General features: G+C 38.9%; 1 protein-coding gene across 1 annotated transcript; it reads left to right on the top strand.

Moving 5' to 3' along the window:
• Positions 1-176: 176 nt before the first annotated feature.
• Positions 177-24,808, top strand: LOC139122047 (BOS complex subunit NCLN-like). Its single transcript, XM_070687417.1, is given in 16 exon segments — positions 177-453; positions 11,862-12,052; positions 12,393-12,537; positions 14,310-14,404; positions 15,140-15,223; positions 16,611-16,714; positions 17,535-17,623; positions 18,321-18,445; positions 19,043-19,090; positions 19,092-19,188; positions 19,191-19,233; positions 19,686-19,812; positions 20,426-20,589; positions 21,126-21,179; positions 21,607-21,685; positions 22,097-24,808. Coding segments are annotated over 16 exon segments (1,692 nt in total). The 5' UTR covers positions 177-272; the 3' UTR covers positions 22,163-24,808.
• Positions 24,809-27,619: the final 2,811 nt, after the last annotated feature.

Genomic DNA, 27,619 nt, shown 5'->3' with positions numbered 1-27,619 from the left:
GGCAGGTTCTTCTCCCCCCCCCCCCCCCCCCCCCCCCCCCCCCCCCCCCCCCCCCCCCCCCCCCCCCCCCCCCCCCACCCCCCCCCCCCCCACCCCCCCCCCCCCCCCCCCCCCCCCCCCCCCCAAGTAAAATGCGACGTTTGGCGGCGCTCTTGGTATCCCCATAATTCCACTGTACTTCCGGAGCAAGCGTGGACAGACGAAAACTTGTTAAAAGACAGCACGGTCAGAAAACACCAAGTTGATCTGGAACTGCTCATCGATGATCAAAGATGTGGTTTGACGAAGTAAGCGAGGTTTATGAGATGTTCAGGGGAAGTTTTCCACTATCATTCCTGTTTTTCGTGCCAGTTTTTATCCTGATATCACCAGCATGTGTTCCAGTGGTGGACGCCGCACACGAGTTCACAGCGTATCGAATGCAGCAGTACGATCTGCATGGGTCCCCGTATGGTACGTAGCTCTTTTTTTCTCGTTGCTTCCACCCCATAAGATACATGATTCAGCAATGGTAAATACACTTAATGTCGATTGTTGATTAAGACGCAGAGTGCCCCCTTCGTAATTACCTGTTTTCACATGGATCATTAATGCATCGATATATTCTCGGTCAAGCTTCAATGTGCACGCGTGACTTTGATAACGTGCAATGTATCAATGTTTGGTGAGTAACATAAAAAAGAGACCTCCATGGATGAGATCTAAAGTGATTTGTGCGTTCAAAGTCTTCAATTAGACACGTTTCAGCATGTGTGTTTCTCTTTGTTTGTTTGCTTATATGTACGTATGTGTGAGCGACCCCGACGAAATCAGAACGAAAGGCAGCCATACCAACCAGCAGACTGGACACAAAGGGCTACAATTCAATTATTGAATACCCGCTGAATTTTACTCCTAAAATTGTATGAAGTGATTATATAAAAACAATGGCTGCCCAATGGAGAAACTTGCTGAATAGCTAATCAAGCGGGCGGGATTTAAAATTTACTGAGGATCATAATGAATATTCAGGATGAAATTGAAACCTTAAATAATATTATCAATAAATAGAATGTACTGTTTTATTTTAATGGATAAACATATGCAGAACATTTGTAACTAATGTCCAAATTATAGTCAAAATGTTATATGTTATAGTTTTAGTCTTGAATGTCATTATGATATTCAAATCAGCAAGCAAAGTTATTTACTTTTTCTTATTCTGTTCAATTACAATGAGATGGGGCATTCTTACTTACCATTATTTGATACCATTTTCCATTGACATGTAACACTGTGTCTGCGCGCATATATTTGATGTGTACAGTGTAGACTGTTTAAGATGGTCCAGACTATGTAATGAGGAGTTTACAAGGTTAAAACAGTATATGCAAAAAGTCTACAAATATTTTGTCATTGTCCTCACCAGAGCTATGATTTACATTTTTTCTTCCAAAGATCTGTTTTCCATTTGTACTGTTTTCAACTCTCATTATTTTGTTATCAATCCTTCAGTCTAAAAAAGAGGAATACTTTGTGCAACAACAGGATTAATTTAGTTAAAGTATGCTCAGTTTTAGGTAATCTTGAGAATCGAACCATCTTCCATAAGTTTCATTTGACTTGGAATGCCTTCTATTTATTGGTGACCAATGCCTCAAAGTGAATATGTTGTGAAGTATCAAAATAACACTTACTAACAGGAGATATTTTAAACTACTTGTAAGATGTCACAAGATTAACAGAGACTTTCTGCAAATTTTAGTGTATTAAAAGAAAGATTAGTCTGCATATACTTTTGAAAGTTCAATTGTTTTCCCTTGAAAACAAAAATTGATTCAAATATCATCATGGTCCCCCTACAAAACAGACTATGAGATTGACTCGCATTTTTTACTCATGCTGTACAGAATGGTGATTGCTGTGTCTAAATTTTGAAATTTACTTCCTGCTTTATATAGTATGTTGATATCATACCCTATATTGACATTCCCTAGCAGTGTGCCTTCACTTGTACATATATATATAGATGGAAACACAAAAAATCTTCAAATGGCTCGGTATTTACAGCAGCTACATGTATATTGGCCATTTTTATCTATGAATACTTGATAGATGTCAGATGATGACTCAACTTTTTGTGTTACAGTAAATATGCCTGAAGTTGCATCTTGGCTGAATGTATCAAAGAGGCCATGGATACTGTAATTAAAACATGTGCAATGTAAATGAAGCTGAGTGTGTTTGACCTCAACCCCCCTCCCCTAAACGAAAGTTTAGAAGTGCGAAAAATCCAAGCAAGTCTCATTCTGTATCAGCATACCTACAATCAGTAATTAACAGTAATTATGTAGCTTTGAAATCATGCATACGCTACCCCCCCCCACCATATACCCCCTCTAAAATCAATTTTTGGTCAATGTTCGTCAATGACACAACCAAAAGAATAAAATGAAACAGTGACTCCAATATGATTTTTACATTATTTTACTTGTTTGCTGAACCACGTGTATGTCTAAGGGATGCTGGTGTGGCGCTTGTGCCGCTCTGGCCTGGTACATGCCAAACAATGGAGTGCAATATTTTGTGACACATAAAACATGTAGTGAGATGTTGCGATATAAAAACATGTAGTGCGATTTTTGCACACAGTAATCAAAATACAGCCAAACCCCCTCCCCCTAAACACAAAAATTGTATTTACCATGCGCCTGTTTTAATTATCAATGGCCTCTAATTATAATGTCTTATATCAACATGCAAAGCAGCAAATATTTTGGCAATGGTACAAATGTATAAGGACATTTTACATCAATCCCCAACTGAAACTTTTTGAGTGAAAAGTAAGACATCATTGGTAAGAGTTTGTATTTCCTGTTAAATGTAGTCCTGCTGAGTTTTTGTGTCCTATCAAACCATAGACAGTGGAGCAGATGACCGTCTATGATCAAACACAGGGTATTTGCTGTTCTGCAATAGACTAAAATTAATGTTCCCTTCAAAGCATTTCAAACAATGCAGCTTCACACACCATCACTCTTTGGTTCATTTCAATCATCATATCAGCTGAGTCTTACTGGTAAGACTATCATGATCTCATGCGTAACATTAGATGAATCAATATGTAAATGTCATTCTTCATGTAGTCAATTACATGAAATTAGTAATTCATTTAATTTTTTGTGAAGATTGGTTTTAGTTGATGACGTTCTTCACAATGCCATGATGGTAAGAATCATTCAGTTGGTCTAACACTGGTTGATAAACCAACAGCAGCATGCATATGTATATGTCGTAAAACTCGTATTTTTAAATTTCAAGTCGTTGAAAACATAATTAAACAAGGTGCATTTTCTGCATTGCCAGAATAATTTAAAATTGATAATTGTCTGTGTTCCTACAACTGACCATTAGTAGCGTTCATTTTGTTTGTGACTAGTACGTGCAGTAAACTTAATTACTTGACTAACTATATTTTAAGACCAGACACTAGCATACTTGTATAATGCACTGAGTGGACTTTCACTTCCAAAATGCATGATATTAAATTCTGCTCTTTGCTAAGATCAATTGTTTAGATATTCTGTGAACCAAAAATTAGAATTCAATTGTTGAATTGAAAACTGAAACAGAACTACTCGTATAATGTTAAATATAATAATGTAAGATGTAGCAGTACAGAAGTGTTGGTATTCTGGTTTAGTCTGTGTACATGTATGTTGTCACAAACCTTTTTAACATTTTGATTCATATGCATAAATGTAAATGGTATGAATGATAGGGAAAACAATAATTGGTAATTTATGCACACAGGCAGATTCTAAACAGTAAAGGTGCTACAATGCTATGTTACAGGTCGTATACAACTGCATTGCAAGCTTAGAGTACCAAATTTCTGTCTGTCAAGAAGATACAAATCATGCCATCCTCTAGTTTTAGTCACTGACTGTCTTAAAAATGAAAACACATTGCAGTGAAACGTGTGGCAGATTTTCATTTATTTACTATGTCCAGAAAAATTTGATAGGTTAAAATGACAAGAGCTATTTTAAATTAACCAATTGCATTAGTATTTACTCGTCAAAAAACACTGAACAGGTGATCTGCAACAACAGTTCATGAAGGGCAGGTTTTGACCTGATAAAGCCAATTGTTTCCGGGTACACGTATGCTTTGCCAGGTGAATCAGAAGAATATTGACCGAGAATGTGAATTTGCAAAATAAAAAATATGAATATGTATATACAGTATATATATATGGCAGTGAGAATAGTGAGCTACAGAAAAAAATTGGTATATACATTGTATTTTTGGTATGTCACAAAGATCATTTGCATGGCAATCCTCTTAGCTCTGAAGGAAAATCGTCAGGTTTAGACTTCAGAATTGGTGATAATTTTGTATGGTGGTTATGACACATACAATATACTAGTCTCAGTGCAGAATGCTGATAACTTAAGCTATTATTATAATTAAAGTCCATCATGGTATGTTAAATTAGTCATGTTCAGGAATTGCAAAAGCTGGTTTTACAAAATTGAATCTTGTTAAAGGTGTTTTTGATGTCACAATCTCCAAATTATTACAAATTCAAGGTCAAAACAACACAAGAAAGCTTAATGTAAGTATTACCAAAAATACAAAAATATTGATGGCATTGAATTGATAACTTACAGGTACTTAATTAAATGAAGGTTATTAGAATTAATCTAATTAAATGGAGGTTGTTAGAACAATTTAAAATTCAAGTTCTTCAAAAATAAGGCACTGTGTCATCTAAATTCAACCCAGCAATAGTCAGCTGTAACCCCTCAAAAAAAGGTTAATTTTTCACGTAGCAAAAATACTGGACAGTTAATACTGACTCTGGGGGACCATAACTACATGTAGTTGATGTCTCATGATGTAACACTGGGAGGTGTTGTGTTTGGAGACCAAGTCCCAGTTAGATGTAACTGGAATAATATCAAATTAAATGGACGTTGTTAGAAGTAATTTACCTTACATTACAGTTATTTACAAATGTTATTTTAATGGGGCATATACTGTGTTGTCTAGAACCGCTATGCATTAACCCTTTTCCTGCCGAGCGCCCCTGTCCGTTATCCTGCCAAGTCGGTCAAAACCGGCCCCCTTTTCCGTGTCTACAGAAGATAGGCTCTCCTGCACGCTTTCCTGCCAGGCATTTGGCGGGAAAATACCGCATTTTCGGGGTACGATTACCGACCATATACGTGTTAGACTTCAAAAATTTTGCATGCCCGTATAGAGGGGCAACCGCTGATGAGGTTGTGTCCAGAAAATGACGAGGTCACGGGCGTTGTTTGCCCCGGGGGACGTGCACTTTTATGCCCTTTTCTAGCTTACTTTCGCGGAAGTAAAGCTCGTTCGCCGGCACGCACGGCCACACCGGGGAAACGTCACCTCTCTCGTGGGTTAGTAGAAGACCCAGGGGTTAGTGCTATGGGTGCGGGAGCACCCTCAAACCTGTCCTGTTTCCCCTGGGTTGTGTCACTTGGCCACGTACTTTGAACGACTTGGAAGAGTCGCACATTGCAGTCTGCTTTGACGTAGTGTCAACGACATAGTTCCGCCATTGAAGGAAGGCGTGTACGTAGTTTGGCCAGTTCAGTGAACACTTAGCTCGTTAGTGTTACCGTTTCCTAACACGTTAGTTGTGCAGTTGTTACTAAGGTGCAGTTTTGTACCACCTTAGCTCTGGACAGTGCAACTGCTCTATGCACTAACCCCAACGACAGATGGTTGGTACAACGTCTACGTCGCACGAGCACAGCCTCCGTTGGGCTGTGCCCCTCCCACGTGATACAACGCACGTTCATCCATTACTATAGCGTCCTTACGGATCTGCCAAAAACGAAAGTGGGGGTAAAAACAAAACAAACGAAAATATGCGATCCATAGATAGTATTTTATTCGGGAATAATTTACATTATGCCGAACAATAAATCTCGGAGTCTGTCTCGACGTCCGAGTGCATGGTCCGTGTTTCAAAAATTACAATCGGGGTGGCAGATCCGTGTTTCAAAAATTATAATAGGGGGAATTGTACAAAATAATCCGTCTAAACAAAACAAAACAAAACGAAAATATGCGATCCATAGATAGTATTTTATTCGGGAATAATTTACATTATGCCGAATAATAAATCTCAGAGTCTGTCTCGACGTCCGAGTGCATGGTCCGTGTTACAAAGATTACAATCGGGGGATTGTACAAAATAATCCGTGTTTCAATTTACAATCAGCGGGATCGTAAAGCACAAACAAACGGCACAACCGTGCTCAAAATGTGATCATGGTCCGTGTTCAGAATACAGTCAAGCCACTGTTAGGCGAAGCTGTCCCCTGTCCGTTATTTACGTCGGGTTCTCTTGCTGATGGGTGTCGTCGGGGCTGTGTGAGTAGAGGTCTGCACGCCAATGCTCCTCTTACCTCGTAGCATCATGCGATGATGAAAAGCCGCAAAACACTCGCCCTCGTGAAGATGAACCCCGCACAGACTACATCCTTTGGACGTCTCAGACAGTCGTCCGCTCGCAGTGGTCTTACCCTCTCTGCTACATACTTTACAGCATTTCTGCCGCCCCTCCAAACGGCTGACAACGTGCATCGGCTGATTTTGATTTGTGGATTGATGTACGAGGCAAGAGAAACAGTGGCCTCGACCTCTCTCACACTGGGCTGCGATCGCCCACAATAACCGCCAATGAGTTGTTTCCCGACACGCAGATGAAACATCTTATGGGTCAGCTTACTATCAGGGTGTACATGCTTGAAGCATATATATGCATTTACCAGGGCAACATCAATCAGGTAACATGCCAGATATGTCCACCATCTGTGCTTCTTGCGCCCAGTGTGATAGTACTTGCGCTTCTGGTTGGCTCGGTCGACGCCTCCCATGTACCGGCGATAATTATACAGCGACAGAGGCACTTGTCGCCGCTCGTCTCCCTCCCCCACTGGCACGCACTCCAAGGGTGGATAGACCGTATTCAAGATCAGCACCTGAGCGTTACTATCCTGATAAGCAGTGATGTTAAGACGAGAGTCCGTTCTGGTCGTGGCTTTCATATCCCCAACAGACAGAGGAAGGCGCTTCCTCTTACCCGGCGGAATTAATTGAGGGGCATGGTGCGACGATTACGGCGGTTGAAACTCCCGACCATGTAGATCCCGGTCTCCATCAGCTCTCTAGCAGTAACGACCGTGCTAAACAGGCTATCACAGAATAGGCTGTGATTATATCCACAGAATGGCTGGACCAGCTCCATCGTAATTCTTTTCACCACACCTCGCTCCTGCCGTCTCCCATCAGTCCGATCCCGATATTTCACACCTAGGTACGGTGCAAAGTTAGCTATGTATGCAGTGGTGGAGTCGCACAGCTGCCATATCTTGAAACCGTCTCGATCAGGCTTATGCGGTAATCTCTGCTTAAATTTAGAACGGCCCTTAAATCGCACCATGCCCTCGTCGATGGAGATCTCTCTACCCATCTTATAATTATTTACGCACCGGTCAACTATGGGCTCCATCCATGGATTGATTTTATACAGGGGATCCTCCTGACACCGACGTCGGCGGCGTGCCTCATCAGGATCACGACGTGGATCGTTCTCTGGGTCTGCCAGATGAAAGTATCGCATAAGCTGCTGAAAGCGACTGCGGGTAATCACAGTAGAAATACCCTGGTTTCTCAGAAAGGGATCGCTAGACCAATAATCCTCCACTGATGATTTACGGTCGATACCCATACAGACTAAGACGCCAATGAACGCCTGCACCTCTCGGTAGTCAGCGTTACGCCAGTATTTATCTATTTTCCTAGCGATATGTCGCTGGTGGAATTTGGCGTATTTATTAGTCTCGTCCTTGGCCAATCTGATCAGTGTAGCTGGAATAAACTTAAAAAAGTAATCGAGCTCACGGGCGTGGCTGGGCAAGGTGAAAGTCGGTCCTCTCTCATGGTCAAAATCGGTCTCCTCAAATATATTAGCATCGGTAGTCTCCGACATACGCCAGACAGGAGGTGTGTCGTCCTCCGCCAACACAGCAGCAACGTCATCATCGTCGTCAGAGCTTGCCTCACCTACGTACTGCCTGTCATAAAAGTCATCGTCCTCTGCCGCATCCTCGTCAACCTCCGAGTCGGACTCAGCGGTGATATCACCGTCGTCTGGGCGTCTGGGCCTGAACTCGCCCGTAGCGGCATCAAGGATCATATCTGGCTCAAAATCAGGTGGGCTATCCTGATAACGAACCCTCCGCACTATCTTTTTCGGCGGGGACATCGCAGCACACGAAACTATGGCAGGAGCGGGCTCGGCAGCCTCTGCTGATGACGAGGACTCAAGCTCTTTCGCACTGGGCACAGGAACCTCTCCTGACGCAGGATGAGGGCTCATAGTAGCAACAGGTGGTGTCTCTCCCGGAGCAGCCGGGGGAGAACCAATGGCATCAGCCGTCTCATTACTCACTGTCTCACTAGCAGCAGCAGACGTAGTCTGTGCAGGTGAAGTATCTCCACAAGAGCAGATGTAGTCTCTGCAGGTGAAGTAGTCTCTCCCGGAGCAGCCGGGTGAGAACCACTGGCAACCGGTGACCCGTCATCATCCTCATCGGCAGAACGATCGGTCTTACGTTTACGCTTACCACTGGGTTTTTCAGCCGGAGATGGCTTCGCCTTACGGGAGCGTTTCTTGCCCGACTTCTTAGAACGTTTACTAGGGACATCACAACGATCGCTACCACTACCGCCCGGAGACTCTGCATCTTTGAGCTTCAGTCGTCTGCTCGCCTTCAGAAAACTTTTGCGGTCCGTCAAGCTCATGTCTGGAACAGTGTCGACAGACTAGCAGGTCCCTCCCTTTTAAAGCCACAGGGAAACAAAGCCCTGGACATGATTGGACGCAGGGGTGTTAATATATGCATCCACCTGTTATTATAATGGACCTACGGCAATCAGTCCACCAACCGGCGCTGACATTCCTACCCGTCATGTAAATTGCCTGTCCGCACCATTTGATATGCTAATAATACTCATTTGCGATGCAAATCCCTCGAGCACTTAGCATAACATAGTCAATGTCATTAGCATCTCAACTTGACATTCCGTCCAGCTGGGTACGTGGCATGCGCACCTGCCACCCAAGGACGTTGGCCCAAGCCCATGTTTAGTACGGGTGGGAAACCCGTATCTTTAACCTCATGTCCCTTCTAAGTACGCCTGCGCAGGGCGTATTGTCATCCAAGTCGGTGACAAGCCAACCCGACAGATTGCCCATTAAGCAGTAATGGACTGGCCGTCTCGTTCTTGTACGGCAACGAACAGTGCTTCAGCGGCTTGTTTAGGTCATAACCGTCGCCTGCCGAGCGGCTTACCCAACTAAGGCGGTCAAAGATGAAGGATGCCAAAATTGTCAACGGCTGTCTCGGCCTCGTCCGTTGGGCAAACATGGCTCCTTCAAATAACGTGGCCAGCACGTCTACGTCATCAGCGGTGATGACGACCCGTCATTGACGCCCGAGTGCGTAAAACTCGGAATATACCGACAGGTACCTCTACCTGAGTCGGTCATACTACGGTATAAACCAAACACAGGTCTGCCAACTCCCGTTAGACTCGGCCGTTAGCCGAACTTCACAGGGACAACATAGGCGTAACAAGTCGGTGAACAACGGTTCACGCACCTAACCGCAGCCGCCAAGTCGGTGAACAATGGTATCAAATTTTGAGGCCATGTTCCTGAATGGCAAGGCTGAGGCGGTGTTTCGTTGCACGGCTTGAACGTCTAGAGCCAAGTGCAGCCGACAACGTCCGACATCTGAGTGGGTAGTCTTTTCGAGAAGGTAACAAGTCGGTTAAAAGCGGTGGTTACCCTTCACAAATGTCGCTCAAGTCCGTTCGGATCAGTTCCATGTCAGGGACTAATCAAGCCGAGTCCGTCAAATCCGTCCGCACTTCCCGTCAATCAGGACCAAGTCCGTGATTTTCGTCTCGCACCATTGGCAAAAAATTGCACCGCCAGCTGAGGCGGTCTTAGGCGGTTGCCTTCGAGAAAGCCGAGTCCGTCAAATCCGTCCGCACTTCCCGTCAATCAGGACCAAGTCCGTGATTTTCGTCTCGCACCATTGGCAAAAAATTGCACCGCCAGCTGAGGCGGTCTTAGGCGGTTGCCTTACAGATTAGCGGTTGCCGAGACGGTCAATTTCGGCCGCAATCTATGTAGTGCCTCAGAGCCAAGTTACCCCAAACTCCGCTAGAATACGTCAACGTGCTAACCTGCCAAGTACGCTACTCGTCCCAAAAAAAAAAACCAGTCCCCCACCGGGGTGGGGACTGGCTGGGTAGCTTCCGCACCTTTCCTGTCGTTGGACTCTCTGTGAACCCATTTCGAGAGCAAACGCCGTTCCTCGCCCAAAACCTGTCCTCGAACGACCCCTAGCGCGAGCAAGGGTTTGCTACACGTAGTTCCGTCGACTAGGCAGGAAAGGGGGTACCAAAAAGTAGCCCGATTTCCACCGCCTGGCAGGATAAACGGCCGTGGCTGCTCAGATTCTAGCTACACCGAATTTCAAGCGGATTTTCACCGAACTTGGCAGGAAAAGGGTTTAAAGTGTTTTAACAAACAAATTTTGTACTCCTATTCACAATTTGATGAGAGCTGACGGGTTTCCATTCCAATTACAAACATGTCGCCATGCATAATTGAATCTATCGCAGTAAATTCCAGAATAATTTGCGAACCATAGAACATCTGATTCAAAGAAATGTGATGCACTTTGTGGAATATGTAACTCTAAAGTGGTTCATTACATGTCCCAGGGTATTTGCAAATGTCTTCAGTATCTATTTTATTGGTGCCAGCTCATAGTAGACCCTGCGGAAAAGCAGCAGTATCCCTGGCCTACAGCTGATGAAAACACCATAACTGACCTGTAATAGCCTGTCTTCTTGTTTCATATGACCCTGTAAATTAATAGATGCAAGTGTTATGCCTTGAAGCTTTCAAGTAGACATATTTATTCAGACACATTGTGAAAGGTCATATGGTATTAAAACCTTGCAAAGGGAATATGTACAAAATTAAATTTTGTTGTATTTGCATATATTATAATATTATTTGTAAACTGCTTTAGGATGAACCGCTGGTTTGCATAAAGCTAAATAGACTGATTAATTGTTGTAGCAGCAAAAACATCACTATGAATTCAGTTTCACTGAAGCTTTTTGAAACAAATACGAGTGAGCAATTTTTGAGTGTGAAATGTGACACAAAAATGATTGTTTACTTGTATGCTTGTCAAGAAGATATCCTTGTTTTGTGAATTGGCATATATGATATTAAAATACATTGCACAAACAAATGGATACATAAACACAAATATAGAATTCTGTCTTTCAAATTTTAAATGACATGGGGTGACACAGAAATTGTTGAGATTATCTGTATACTACTGAAATAATAAACAACGTCTTTTCAGGCTGTACAGAGCAGCTCTAGTGCATAGACTATTTTTCAATCATCAATACATATTTTGATGACTTGATGCACCAGTATGACCACAAATGAAAATAAATACAGTGTATGAGATCTAGCATGCTCGATAGTATAGACCATAAATGCAGTAATATTGTAAAAGTAAAATATGTGTGTATTTGTCAAAGTTTAGTCAATACATACAGCAGTGTCAGAGTTTTATTTTGTCTCTCTGGTCATTGTGGAAGTGTTGATAAATTCAATGACTAGCAATACACTTTTAGACAATAGCTACAATAGCTTCCACCTTACGTTTGAAACCCTCAACAGTGAAGGATGTCAACAGTATTTTCCAATATGGTAACTTTTTGTTCTGCAGGATGTCGCAATGCCATTGTTAACATGGAAGCCAGACCTGTTGAATCTGCTGTTGCAACTCGACGCTGTGTGATATCCAGGCTGACAGAACTAACCATTGATCGATACAGAGAATTATTGGAGCAGTCAGCTGGGGCTATAGTCATTCTAATTCCTCCAAGTTTAAGTTCACTTTCAAAGTCTGAACTTGAGGTAAGTGAATTTCCTGTATTGGTATGCATGTTTTCTTAACAATGAATTGTAGCTCTTTAAAAAAGTATAGCAATAGCTACATAAGAAAACAAATGCTAAAACCATGATAACTTTCTGTTTCATGTCTTTTTAATCCTACATTTTTGTACACATCTTTCAGGTCAAAGACATTTATGTAATTAAAGCAATCAGACATAATTATTACAATGAAAGATTACATTCCAAGACAAAGCTTATGAAAGGTACAGTGATGTTATCAAGGGAAAAAAATCAAATACTCTAGTTTAGACTGCAACCTGAGTGTCATAAGAAAGCATTGTGTCATCACTTGTCTTTGCAGAATTGGTTGGAATTGGAACCACAGTTGTTATCTGAGCAGACCAATGTTCCTGTATACTTTGCCCATGAAGATGACAAATTATTAGAAATTTATGATTCCATTCAAAGTGCTGTGAACAGTGACCAAGCAGCTTCTGCTGCTGAAGGTATGGTGTCTTATAGCAATTAAATCTTGTCTAGCAAATTCATCTTCAATCCATTGTGTCTGTTGATAATGCATAATGTTATTAATGTTGTACCTGCATGACCTATTTAGAAGTCAGTTCAACACTATGGTTGTCACAGTTTAGCTAATCGTAAGCAATGTCATTTAAGGTAGTATGTGCCTTGAAATTGAAACACTTAAGGTAAAGGGCGACGAATTCGGACGCGCACACGCTTTAGAACGTTTCTGCGCAGATTTAACTCCAGCCTGCTGCAAATGAGTTATTTTGTAGCGCATTTATTTAACATCACCTGTCATTGTTGAAATTGCGCTTTTACCTAATTTTTTGACCCAGTGTCTTAGAAATACATGTGACCTATAACCTTGTCATAATTTGACCCCCTACGAAGCTGGTTTTTATTCAATATGAGCGAAAAATTAACATTTCTCTCCCATTTATATTGCGCAAATTACCCATTCACCTGGAGATATTGTAAAAAGTAGCGTGGTGACACCCTTTTATTGAAAGTGTAAACTAAATGGTATTATGTCAGGAGTTTATTCGCCAAGTTTGGTTAAAATGACACCATTCAAAGCGACAGGAAGAAAGTTCGAAAATTATGTAGTGATATAATTTCGATATCGTCATTTTGTAGTCGATACTTATTTTAAAATTTCTTCACAAACGTCATGAAAACTATACATTCGATAGATATGGATCTTAAGTCTTGGTATTTATTAAAATTAACTCATTTGCTAAGCGTTTTATAATTGCTTTCTTTAGTTTAAGTGAATTATATCATTTTTATTTATTTCTAACGACGCCATTTTAACGTCCGTTTCCATGGAAACAAGCGTGGTGACCCCCATTTTTTATTTCATTTTTGCACTTGCACAACTTCAAAGAATATTTGTGCAAAGTTTCAACAAAATTACACCACAACTTAATTTTGACGTAATTCGTATTACTTCACCTTAAGGGGCAACCGTTGTCGGAACTGCACCTGTGCGAGAGTCTTGTTTACAAACAATGTATTTTGCGCATGATATCTAGATGCCCAAGGGGCAGGGGGTGCCTGTGCAAATTTTGGTACTAGAGAAACAAATTCTTGATATTTGGAATTAAAATGGCCACCATACCTGTATTATCTGTATGGGGAAAAATTGAATTTTTTACAGTGAAAACTTTACTTCCTCCAAGCGCTTTGAAATGAGCCTCCACAAGTGGTAGATCAGAAAAGTTTTGTAAAAATGTGACAGTCAGGATATCTGTCCCTTAGGCACATTCTACCTTAACATGATACATGCATATTGTAGTATAGCACAGTAAACACCATTCTCACAAGCCAGAACTTCATTTCCCCTGTATGACAGGTAGTGAAAATCTGCAGAGTCTGGCAGACTACGCGTTTGAATTTTTATAAAGAACAAAATCATTAGTATTGACCAGTCTTGGTTATACACTGTTGAACTGACAGCAAACACTGTAACTTGGATATTGTGTATGTTGCAAAATACATCATGAACAATCTTGTAGTAAGAAACTGCCACAAACGTCTCTCAAATGATCTATGACCTCTTGATGGTAAAATGTGTGGTAGTAGCCATATAGGGACTGCCTATTGATAACAATGATCTGGCAATTGATCTGTCAAATTGATCTTATCCATTTACAACCTGCATATTGAAAGTCTACAATGTATATTCTGTAACATAGAATGACTGTATGTACATCTGCTCAAGAGTGAATATGGCTTCTCTTTTCTGTTACAGCACTGTTAAGTGCCGTGTATGCCAATGGCTTTCAAATGGTAGTGAATGGTCCCCAGGCGAAAGCAGTCAAGGACATGCCCATTGTAAGCATTCAGGTAAGTGTGTCACTTTCAGTTAGTAATTTGTTATAACTTGTATATGCTACTTGCTTCAAAATCGGAGCAACGTGCTAGCTGTTGTGTTACTGCTTGAGAAACAGGTCATATGTAATGGCACTTGCTGTCACAAAGTTTCTGTTTTTGTTTGCCGGCAGATTCTTGTTTTATACTAAAAGCATAACGGTACATGTAAGTGGAAATAAAAGTGCACCACTGAAGTGACATAACCTTAAAAATTGTATTACAGGGATGTCACAATAGCTATAACATTTGATAATATTGACATCATTTGCAATCAAGGAAAAAGTAAAATCTCTTATTCTTCTGAAAAATTATTTTGAAAGACAAAGTATTACCCTTACAATCACAGTGCTTTGTGTACAGTTATTGTATTGTATTGTTGTTGTTTACAAATGAAATTTAGTCTGAACTAAAATTCAGACGTCAACAATGATAATGGACATGTAGCACACATACAGACTGTGTTTACAAGGTGAATGTTGTGCATGTCAACATGTTATATTGAGAGTAGAACTAGAAACCGTATTTTAAAAAACTCCAAAAATAGTGTAAATACATCAAAAGTGACAGTTAATGGAGCTTCATAAATAATGGATTGGAAAGTATCAAGCCAAATATACTGCCCATAGTTTTAATGTCATGATTTTCATGTTGTTTAATTTGTGTCCTGGAAAAGAATAAAGATACATGTATGTATTTCTCTTTTCCCAGGGCAAACTATCAGGGCTTGGTATTGAAGATCAACTTCCAACCATTGCAATAGTGACTCATTATGATACATTTGGTATAGCTCCGGTAAGTAAATATTCAATACAAAATCTTTTTCCGAGTATGCAACAAAGATATGGTTCATGACAGACATCAAACTACATGTAAGTTTAGTATTTCTCAACTGAGAAAATGTTTGCAATTCACCACACTAGAATACAATGTATTGTGGTTGCAATTTTTGCCCTCACCTTTATGTGATCACCGAGTGTCCATTGAAAAAATAAAGTGCAAATCAGTCTATAGTTTGCATTTATCAATTATACCCTACTCGTCCGAGTATAAGCCCCCCTACTGATTTTAGAGGATTATAGAAAATGCATTACATCCGTGTATAAGCCCCTACCCTGGTGTAACTCAAATACAGAAAGGTTAGGAGAGTATATTTGGTCATTTAACTTGGTAAAATTAATTTTAGATAATAAAGAAACCATTAAAAGATGTTAAAACAATGGGAAACTGGAGTTCCTTTGACAATATCGTAAGGAAAATGACACGTTTTTCCAGTACTATCTTGATTCTTTGACCCTACTCACCCCTGTCCCCTAAATAGAATAGTCTCACTCACGTCCGCCATTGTTTATTTTCATTCACGGCCACCATGTTTTCATGCTTGAAACATGCAGTTTCTTTTGTTTGAAGCAATTATCCTTTCATTTGTGAAGACTTTTCCTGGTGACTATTACAATTTTCACTGCTATGTTGTTGTTTTCACAAGATGTAGACAGTTTGATATTGGAATATTGAGTTGCCTTTCCGTGTGGGCAATGCATGCCTGTTCACATTACTGTTGATCAGCAGCATACATGACGTCTTTGTTTCAAGTTGGGGGTTTTTTCGACGCTGAAATTTCACCAAAATGTCACTTCTGTATTCAGAGACTGTACATCAATTTCTTTGGATATGTAAGTCGATTTTGAAAGCGATAGAAAGATCGAGTGGTGTTGAAAAAAATCGTGCACAAAATTAGCATAAATTAAGCGTCCATGCCAAACAACATGGTGTTGCTCGAGTATAAGCCTCTCCCTAGTTTTACAGCTGTTTAGTGTTGCTGAACTGGGGGCTTATACTCGGACGAGTACGGTACTTTTACTTCCTCCTATACCAAAGTTGTGAATTATGACAGTTGTCAATTCAGCAGTAATGACATTTAGTAACTGCTTAAAAATTTCATATTTTAATTATGATTCTTAGAAAGTGAGGGAATTTTAACTGATACCAAAAGCCATTGGCTTACCATCGGGACTACCCATATTTTCAACACATTATTGAAATACAGGTATTAGGAATTAGTAGTTGGTATAGATTACAGTCCAACACTCTTGCCAGGTATACTCAACAACTTTAGGAGAGTCTGTTTGTCATTACGTCAAGGCATATCACATATTTATTTCTGTTTTCTTTCTGTTGACAGCATTTGTCATTTGGCGCTGACTCCAATGGTAGTGGTGTTGTGGCACTAATAGAAATGGCCAGACTATTTTCAAAGCTTTACACAAGCTCAAGAACTCATGCAAAGTATCCTTTACAACTAGATATGCCAGAGTTGTCTTGTGGTTTACTGTACCAAGATTTGTCCATTCGGACTGTACGCAGATTGCAGATACTAGTGATTAATTCAAAAGGAATTGTTGGTCATTGTGCTGTAAATAATTTGAATTAGAATCAACAATAGAACAAAAATCCAAATACTTCTAAGTGTAATGCTATCATTCAAAAATTGCCATGGAATGATACTTGTATTGTGTTACTTTAGTGACATGTTCTTTCACTTTTAAATTATAACTTAGTTAAATTTTAATTGAATTGTGGACTTAAGAAGCATACTCCATACTTCATTACAAATGCCAGGTATTGACCCATGTAGGATAGATATTACATTGAGAATGCTCGTTGTTCATGAAGCAATCAATAATGTTGATGGGCAATTATCAAAATACCAGGAGGACATTGCATTACTTGACATGCCATCAGGTCAGACTTACTATGGGTCAAAGGAAAGTTTGTGTTGTGGTAAGTACAGTACACTATAGTACACAAGCACTCTGCAAACCTGTCCATTTGCCAGTGCCAAGTAGCTGTTGTTCAATATCTCCAATGTTCTGCCCATTTTTTGGTACATCTCCAATGTTCTCATCATAATTAAATGCTGTGAAAGGTTTCTTAGAGTGTTTGTCAAAGCCACAATTCCTCTGTATACTTGAATTCTGTTTACTTTTACATGACTTGTTGAATCTCTTAAGTAACTGCAGTCTTCACTTTCTGCAATCCCCTATCTATGTACTGAACTACTATGTAATGAGTTTTATAGAAATGTTTACTTAACTCAAGTTGAAAGATACAACATACTGTTTCTTCTTTCTGGTGGTGGTAAATACAATTACCAAGGAACCAAAAAATGGATTGAAGATAATGTGGAAACTGCTGGTAAGTAGTCATGGACACGTCATCATTAGTTTCTGAGGGGATGTCTGGGAATTTACCAGACACACTAATATAGTGTAAATGTGGGAATATCATTTTAGTGTGTGTTCTCATGCATTACTAAAATAATGAACAGGTAGAATAAGTGACCATGATACAAATACCTTCCAACTTCAAGAACATTTTCATACACCTTGACACTTGTGAAATTGTGTGAATGTGAATGATGTTACTGCTACTCAGCTAGTTCTGTTTCAGTTTCAATAAACTTACTTATCATGTGAAAGTTGCTGTAGTTCATTGCTGATAAAATTTACTACATGTCATTATGAATTGATGAGTTCCTATTATGCTATTCTTTTCCATGTTTCATTGTTCTTCCATTGATTGAAGGTAATATATGCAAATGTCAACTATGTACATCCTTGCATTATTAAAAAAAAACAGAGACAAACTGTTATATGTAATTGTGTGAAGTTTCAAAAATTAGGTGTACTGCTTTCTATATTGCATATAGTTTGCACATCATATTTATGTAAAATGTTTGACTCTTTAAGATTATATAGGAAGTTCCAGCAGTTGTTGTACAAGTCACTTAAAGTTCAAGGTCAAATACATGTACCTGCACATGCTACAGAAGAATATAAAATATATATATGTAACAGAGCCTGTCTTGTTTTTTTCATTTTTTTTTCATCAGATTCTAGTTTACTGTCAGATGTGTCATATGTACTGTGCTTGGATACGATTGGTTCAGGTAATGACTTGTATGTACATGTGTCAAAGCCTCCAAAACAAGGATCAGTGCCATATGCAGTGATAGAGGTGAGTACACAAATGGACACACTCATACACACACACACACACACACACACACACAATCATGGTTCAATTCATCTACATTTAGATAAGAATATATACCCATACCCATGATTAAAAGAGATACACAATATATATTATACTCATGGTTTTCAGCAACATACTGTGTTAAAGGCTGTGAAATTGACCTAACACAGCAACTTGTCGAAGATTTTAAGAATAGGTTACTGTTACAGTAACTCAAGGACTAGTTTCAGAACTCGGTATATATGTAAACAAATTACAATATGTTTTGCATACATAGAGTATTTGGATTACAGTATTCACTGATATTATAATCTCTGTCATGTACTGCAATGCAGAAGTTGCGTACATTATTTTTTTCATTGACATTGCCAATATCTTGCATTTCATCAATTGGAGGCTAACAAACCCATGGGTCCCAAGTGTGGTCAGATTGATCAATGCTAATGGTGAAATTCAGGTATGATAAGTGTGAGTACCATACTGGGCTGGAGGATATCAAATGTACTCTGATAATACTCTTGTAGACCACTGCATGGATGTGCTCACCTCTCTATAATATGTCTTTTCTTTCACAAGGAAATGAAATCAGTGACTGGTTCATTGTATCCCAGTGTCAACTTCAGTCATGATTCATAAAAAGATTAACTTAGCAGAGGATTTATTGGCTTGGGAGCATGAAAGATTTAGTATCAAGAGATTAGCAGCTGGTACTATATCAAGCCTACAAGTCATAGAAACCAACACAGAAATACCATTGCTGATGAAAGGTAAATATTATTGATTTCTTGCATCCTTCAGTCTTTCCTACTCATGGCCCTTCAAATATATCATTAATCTTTGGACAATTTTGGTTTTACCAAGTCAGCTGGACAGACGTTAGTCATCAAAACAAACAAAAGTTAAGTTTTCAAATACTTCTTAGTCATGGTGACACATAGAAGAAATGAAATGGATAATAGAGTTTACAGGAATACATGTGAATCTATGAAAGCACTACTACGCATTTTTATTTGATTAGATGTGATGTAAAGCTACACAACTTCAAGAAGTTTGTTTCTTTAGAAATGTCAGTGTGAGAAGATAGAGAAAAATTCACACACATGATCACTGTCAGAAGATTTTCAAATCCTAAGCAAACACATGCCCTGAAATGCCCCACAAGAAATGTCCTGCCAGGAAACCTTAAATAACTGTCTTTTTGATTTATTTATGCAAGCAGATCAAGTGTAGATGTTGATAAACTTACTAGAAATATTAAGGTAATCAGTGAAGCTGTAGCCAGATTCATTTACAACATTGATTCCACCAACCAAACTGATGAAGTTCATGTCTTCACGGATGCAATGGTATGTATTCAATCAGATATTATAGTTGTTTCAAAGTCTAACCTGTATGTAAATTTCAAATAAGAGTAGTTTATCGGCTTTATCATGACAAAATCAGAAGTAAATACATTTGTACTTTCTTTTTCATGTCTTTTTATAGTCTGCCCGATTTGACTGCCACCTTAACTCTTCTGCTTTAACTCAACTTTCCCTAGCTACCCAAAATCACCATGAGCACTGTAGAATTTTCTAAGAAAATACATTTAGATTTAAATAATGTACAATCGTCACAGCCAAATGACAACTAAACGGTTGTTTTCATATCCTATCATAGTCTGCCAGCCTCTCTCCTTCTCCCACTCCTTTCTGTTTTTTTCTCTCTGACTCAACCCTCAGTGTCTCTTTCCTCACATCTTTTACTCTCATGTATCTCTTTCTCCACCTCCTAGCCACTCATCATCATCTCTCCCTCTCTACTTTCCTATCAATAGATGTACCTCCCTACTTACTTCTCTACCCATCTCAGTGTATATCTGTCATTCCAACTGAAATTATCCCAACCTTCATTTACATCTCTTTCATTCACCTAATCTATTTGCATCAAATATATCCATTTCTATGCACAATGTTACAGGGAGTAAACAAGGAGTCGATAGAGTCCTGGGTGAATTACATCTCTTCATACCCTAGAGCAGCACCATTGATCAGCAAAGATCATCATCTACTCAACACTTTGGAGCACACCATGGCAAAACATCTCAAAGAAGTCAGAAGATTTAATGTCAAGGCAGATAAGAGGTACTAAACTGCCACTTGTGCTATTGGTGTGATTTAACCCTTTTGAGTGCTGTAATTTTTCTTCCCAAAATTTTAGTGCAACATTGTATTTTTTTTTTCCGTAATTCTCTTGATGGTTTTTGACCAAATGGGCATCACATTTCATTGGCTACACTTTTTTATCAAAATTTTGGCAAAAAGCTGAAAAAAATTGGCGGGGGATATATTTCATAAAGGTAACAAAATTTGACTTTGGTGCTCAAAGGGTTAAACTGTGGTGTTCTATGCCATGAATGTTAGCTACCAACAACTTTTGGGTTCAACACATTCCAATGTGTTGAACTAGTCTGATATAGGTAATGCTAGCCAAAAGCATGCAAGTACAAGTCCTAAACATTTGCCATTGGTATTTCATCAAAAGCACCACCGTTTTGACAACTTAGTGATAGCAAGAACAAGAGTGAGTGTCATGAATAGAGCCTCGTAAGCCTAATCTAGTATCCGATGTTGATATGTCTACTGTAGTCTGATTTCTGTGTTGAACACTTTCTCAACAGGGATCCAGAATTTGTATTCTATGATGGACTCATGTTCACAATGTTTGCATACAAGTAAGTTCATATCTCTCTGTGTTATTGTAATTTGACACCCTCAGATCAGATTCAAAAGTTGTACATTATTGTGAGATTTGTGGCATTGACATTGATGCAAAGATACCAACCATGCTTTCTTCATTGTTTTCAACATTGACAATGTACTGTATACCATCAAGGTTGACAATGATACCACAGCACTTTTTATGTCATCAGAATTAAACAAGTACAATAAGAAAATAAACAATATAGGTTTACTACTAACAGTCATGTTGTAGTGTTTTGAAATCCCTATCTTTCTTCAATTACTGGTAAATTTCTATGATCACTGTTTCACTTATTTTCATATCTACAGTCCCATACTCTATGTACATACAAGTATTACTGTTTAAGACATCTTTCGTGATATTCAAAAACCTTGACATTGATTTATTTCTATTTTCAGTGTCAAACCTGCAGTCTTTGACTTGTTCTTGGCATTTGGTATCGCTGCTTATCTTGGTCTTGTCTACCTTGCAGTATTGGTGAGTAATTTTTTCAAATTTTAAGTTTAACCATTTGATAAGCTGCACTGTGTATTTGATAAAAAGAAGTGAAAGTGGACATAAACTATGAAGAAATCAGATAGTTCAAGCAGTGTCAGTGTGTCATAGTGTTTGTGGGCATGTGTAATTTCAAAGAAACTTGACAAATATTAGAATAAGGTTATGTAGCAGAAAGTGTGTTAAGAATAGCTCAGAGCCATTTCATGTGAAATGTAGCTCAGATCAATAAATTTTGATGCTAGAATATGTATATGGTACATAGAAAATGCCAAAATACATAGGTGGTTCTTTTTAAAACAGATCTCTTTTAATCCCAGCTGATACAGCTGTTGTTGCAAATATACCTTCATATCCTGTATTTTCTTACTGGAATTCACTTTCATTTTGCAGAATTTCTCTTTCCTCTATGAAAGCCTGAGAAACATGTCATGGTCTGTGAAGGTCAAGGAGGCATGAAGTTCAAGTGGCATTAAGACTAAATTTATGGAGTCAAATAGCATTAGCAAATAACCATTTCTTTACGGTGTGGTAATTGTATGGTAGTACCCATAGCATCAATTCAGTTTACTTCAAATCTGGTTATGTGAGAAAGTGATATGGTCTATTGACAGAAAGGAAATTTGTTGTGAGTTTTGTCAATATATATTGATACCTTCCACATGTACTTGCTTGTCTGTCTGTTGTATCCAGTGTGTGTGTGTGAGCTGAAGTGTTGTTTTAGTCTCTGTGATGAAGCAACAGACCTAGTATTGTGATGTGTACTTTCTAAAAATGTAAATATAAATACAGTCCATCAAACTGTTCACGCCAGACTCCCTGCTGAAGGAAATGACTAGTCTTAGTCCATTAAGGAACTTGACAGTAAGACATAGCATGTGTAAATGTTAATGGCAGCTAGTTCAATTTCATGTATCTCCGTTCTATCTCCCAGAATTATAATTGATGTATGATATGGGAACTGTGATGATTTTTTCACAACCCAGAACTAACGGCAAAGACAATCATTTGAGTAGTGGCAGCATGGTGTAATTTCAGTATGCTGGCCACCGTGTGTAAACATCTCATGCAACCACACAGGGTCAGTATTTGAAAATTTGTGCAATTGAAGCTAATAAGCCAGCTGTACCAGTGAACTGTCTGAGCAAGTATTAAACACTATTGACACAGCACACTTTCCTGAAATAGAACTATTTTGTTATCTAAGAATGACTCAAAAAAACTTGAAGAATTTCTCAATGTTAAGTTGGCCAGTCTATAAAGTCTTTATTAACGAACCCTAAGTGTTAGTATTATGCAAACTAAAGTGAGAACAAAACTCAGCAGGTACACATTATATCTGAATTGCCAATACTTGGTGTGGGACAAACATTGTGTTGTCTGTCTTGATAACTTTATGCAATTGTGTATTCTGCCATGTATTTCAGCCCTACATAAAAATGGTAGGAAGCAGAAAGTAAAAAAACTATATGTAGCATGTTTACTGATGTGTTACTGTTTCACTTCATTACAAATTAATCTCATGTAAATGTAAAATACCGGAAAAAGTAGTGCCAATTAGCAATTCTACATCGTCTTTCACAATACAATAGAACTCATTAATGCAATATAAGATGTGTGCTTTCAATCAAAGAATAGCATCCTAGTATATCAGTGACAAAGTTTCAGTAAAAACATTTGTATATATGTTGAGTTGCATGTATTTGCCAGCACTGATTGAAGATAGCAGTAGTATTAATGACAGTATTGGTTTATCAAAATGTCAGAATGCCGTGTTATGCCTGTGTATCTTCATCTAGACCAGAATGAAACCACAGGGCTCTACTGAATTGCTTTTCATCACTTTTCTCAGTTCATTTGTACAAGTCCACGTAATATTTGGCTGTAAACAGTATTGCTCATATTTTTTATTATAATCTAATAAATCAAAGTTAACATGGTTTGCCAACTTTATTTAGATACACCAGTAAAAGTTGACAGCTCAGCAGAAGTGTATTTTTCAGCATTTTTTCATTGTAATTGCATGACTTGTTAAAACTCATGAGATAAAGAAAAAACTGATATCTGCCATTTCAGGGTTTCATGTTAGGCTGAAAACTGACAAATACTCACACACATATAGTGACAATAACAATGAAAACAAAACCATATATTAACAGCATTAAGAACTTAAACACTGCCCAATAATTTCTTAAACTGTTTCTCATAGAAGTGTCCTTCATAGTTACATTCTTGATGTACATAGTTGATAGCCAGTGTATAAGTTGGTATCATGGAAATATTCCAGTGCAGAATTTGGAAAGTATCAGTACTACACATAACAGAATCAGTTAAGGACACAGTAGAGAGATATAAGACCCAGTAGACAGCAGTACTTGTTCAGTCATATTGTACACCAAGCAGTATACTTGTTAATGGGTACTGCACCCTCTAAGTGGAATCCATACTGAGCTGCTGATTTCAGATTTAAAACAAACCTATACCAACCCATTCTGTAGGGCCTCTGATAAACCTAGTTAGTTCCATGGAGTTCAGAGTCTACAGACAAATATATCATTGTTGTATTGTGATACATGGTGCAGGATTCCACAGCCTGTAATGATTGTCCTCATTGGTTTGGTACAAGCAATATATAATCCTCAAGTGACACCCCCATACATGGAGAAATGATGCGAGTGATTTTCTTGAGATATTGTCCTTTGTGGAATAACAGTGATCTGCTGGTTCCATGGAGACAGTACCACTTTAATCGTCAACACTGATATGTTGTCTGTTGCATCAACAGCCATACATCAACAAAATATGTGTAATTTTAGACATCACATCCTCAGACATCTCACGGTGAAATTGATGGAAACGTATTGTACATGAGTTATTGTAATTATGGTAGACTTTCTCCTGATGAAATATACTCCATGATGGAAATGAAATTTTGACTTTTCAAATGAATTCAAAGTCTTATTGAAGATTACTTTAACTGTGATGATTTTCTCTTTCAGTGACTTTTTTGTAAAAAACAGGGTAGAATTTGATTTAGAGCTGTATCATGCCTTTTTTTTCATTTTTCACTTTTTTAAATGAAATAAAGTAGGAAATGAAGTGTTCTGTGTGAGTGACCTGTGTTTTCACTGATGGGATGCCATCATGCTGCAAGTGAAAGTGTCAATAGATTAAACCCAGAATTTGAATGAACCATGGTACTAACAAACTTCAACATGCACAAATGGGGATAGAAATACATGTATTTTCAAACACGCTTGTTGACTTCAAACACGCTTGTTGACTTAGGTTGGTTTGAATTGCCATCACATGTTCTTTTAGGTATACTTAGTCTGCTGAATACCATGCGTCCTGTTTATTCCATAGTAGACACAGTTCTTCATTGGGAAGCCCACTGTTCAGTGAATTTCATGAAGATATTCCAAACCCAGGTGTGTCGTATATTTATTAGGGTTAAAAGCCATTGTTGTTGGCATATGTTTTCATATTTCTGCATACCGAATCCCTTATCACATTTACCATTTTTCTTCATAGTATGTAAGCATTTAGAAGGAAAACATTACTTCTTCTACAGGCGAACCTCTCCAAAGATTAGTTGCACGATATTTGTCCATAGAGGGCGTTCTTTATTCGGAGTTAACCAAGGCATACAGTGGTGAGCTGGTCAACGCTCTGCCTCCCTCACTGTCCCTTTACCACCCCCCTGCTATTAACTTGGCAAGTGAATGCTTAGATAAAATTTCACTGCTTTCTATGAAGACAAAACATCCAAATAAGGCGCCGACGAAATAAACGTTTGATGATTTATTCCTTGAATATGACATTCGTCTGTTTCTTTCAATGTAGCCTTGTGCAAGTGAATGCCAGTAACCGAAATGTTGAAAACTCAAATGTTATTGACCTCGCCCTATGAATGAGATAAACTGTAGGTTCCTGTAAACTACCTTTAACTGCCAATTAACGTCATGCCATGGTACTGAAATATATATGCTATATTGTTCCATGTGAAGTAAAGTCTTTGGTTATGGGTAGTTCGTGACAATGTAACCATTGTCTGGACATTTGTGATACACAGGAATTATGTACACCACCTTTTTTATTAAGTACTAGACTCCCCCGAGGTTAACTCATTGAAATCGGGATTTTTATTTCAGGGGAAGTACACTTAATACCACGATAACTTTTCAGGGATTTTGAAAAGTCTGTCACGAACGACTGAAATGTGGTATTTTGCGGTCCAAAACAGTTTTTAATCATTATTAAATTTTCGGGGGATTCCAGCGTAACTCCATCTATCAGCACCCATTGTGTATCGAGGTCTCATTGCGTGCCGCTGTGTGTTGGCACAACAAACGATGTATTGTCTTCCAAGACTTGAATGCCGTCCGGTAAATCAGGTTTCCTACGGTTTCACCGCGTTACATATTTATTACATAACGAGCAATCCTTCTGTAGCACACAAGTAGCTGGCCGTATTTGTGTTTGGCAAACGCTCCGGGGATCAATTGGTTCCGAGGCTGAGGCCTTTGAAAGCGGCTGGAATCGATTTCATCCCCGAAGCCAGACTTCATTGAAGATCAAATACCGGTCAACGTACAACAAATCCTTTTCAAGCAATCGCATATAATTAATAATTTCGTGTTCACCGTGGTACAACACGTCGTAACAAAGTTGGGAGCATACGCATCATCATGTCTTCCCAGAATCAATTTCTTTCTGACATAATTATATTTTTTTGGTCAATTTGTAAAAATATTGCCGGCCGCCAATCGAAGCCAGATAAAATATTGACATTAAGGAACATTGAGCGCATTAATATACATCCGCAATTTTTCAAGATATCGCTTACAAAATTTTGACCCTTTATTCCGTCACCGCTTACATTGACTTTCCAGTAAAAACTGGATTTCTTCAAAATGAACTTTTAATTTATTGAGCAAAGATTCCTCTGCAGTTAATTTCGTTGTCGTTCTGCAGCTAGAAGTGTAACAAAAGTACTTTACAACCACAGTGGTGGGGAGATCTTAACTTACAAGCTCCTTACTTTATTCCAGTGCCGGAGTTATATTTCCCGTCAGACTCTATGACCCTTGCCCTGCCCATACCAATCAGAAACCATGACAATAAGACTGTCCATACATGTTAGGTGATGGCCAATATTTTAGTGACATTTGGAAAACATTATAAGAACGAAAATAAATGTTTGCACGAGTTAATCCTCAAATACTCTACCAAATAGTCTAGCTCTTGAAATATGCCGCTTGTATTTTCTCTGTTTCTTACTGTTTGTATTCCATCTAGTAAACCGAGTGTTGATAATGGGCCTAACTGAGGTATCTTGCAACAATTGCACCCCAACAAGAAAGTTTCTTTTTTATGTTTGCTTTCCGCTGCATGGCATTAACTAAGGTATTTCCCTGCTTTCATCCCGAAAATGAGCATTTTCTCGGGAATGCATTCATTGTCAAGTAGGAATTTTACCAAAGGTAGGTAAACTCTGTAGGACTAACGTTGCAATAACTGTTAAACTGACTACCTGACTGCACTGCGGTCAACTTCAAAATTAGAACGATGTCTGGTTGTCGCAACAGTCTCAACAAAGCAGCGCTTGCATTGTGTCATTGTATCGTTTTCCAGTGACACTGGAACTACGAGCGCGTGGGAACAGTCAATTTTTGCTCGTTGTTCGATTAGCCATAAAGCAGCAAATCACCTTAAATTTCCGTGAAAAGAACCTCTCAATGATGATTTTGGAAACTTTACACTGTACAAAGTCAGAACAATGTGTGCAAGGAACGTAGCAAAATGTAACCTTTGTTTAAAGTGTAACGACGAGGCGATGTATTTATATTGCAAAATTAAAAGAATTGTTGGAAAATGTTAAATGTCAAATGGAATGGACGCGAGACAAAAGCG

The sequence above is a fragment of the Ptychodera flava genome, chromosome 21, assembly GCF_041260155.1.
Source record: "Ptychodera flava strain L36383 chromosome 21, AS_Pfla_20210202, whole genome shotgun sequence".
Classification (NCBI taxonomy): Eukaryota; Metazoa; Hemichordata; class Enteropneusta; family Ptychoderidae; genus Ptychodera; species Ptychodera flava.
This window is presented reverse-complemented; position numbering and strand designations above follow the sequence as displayed.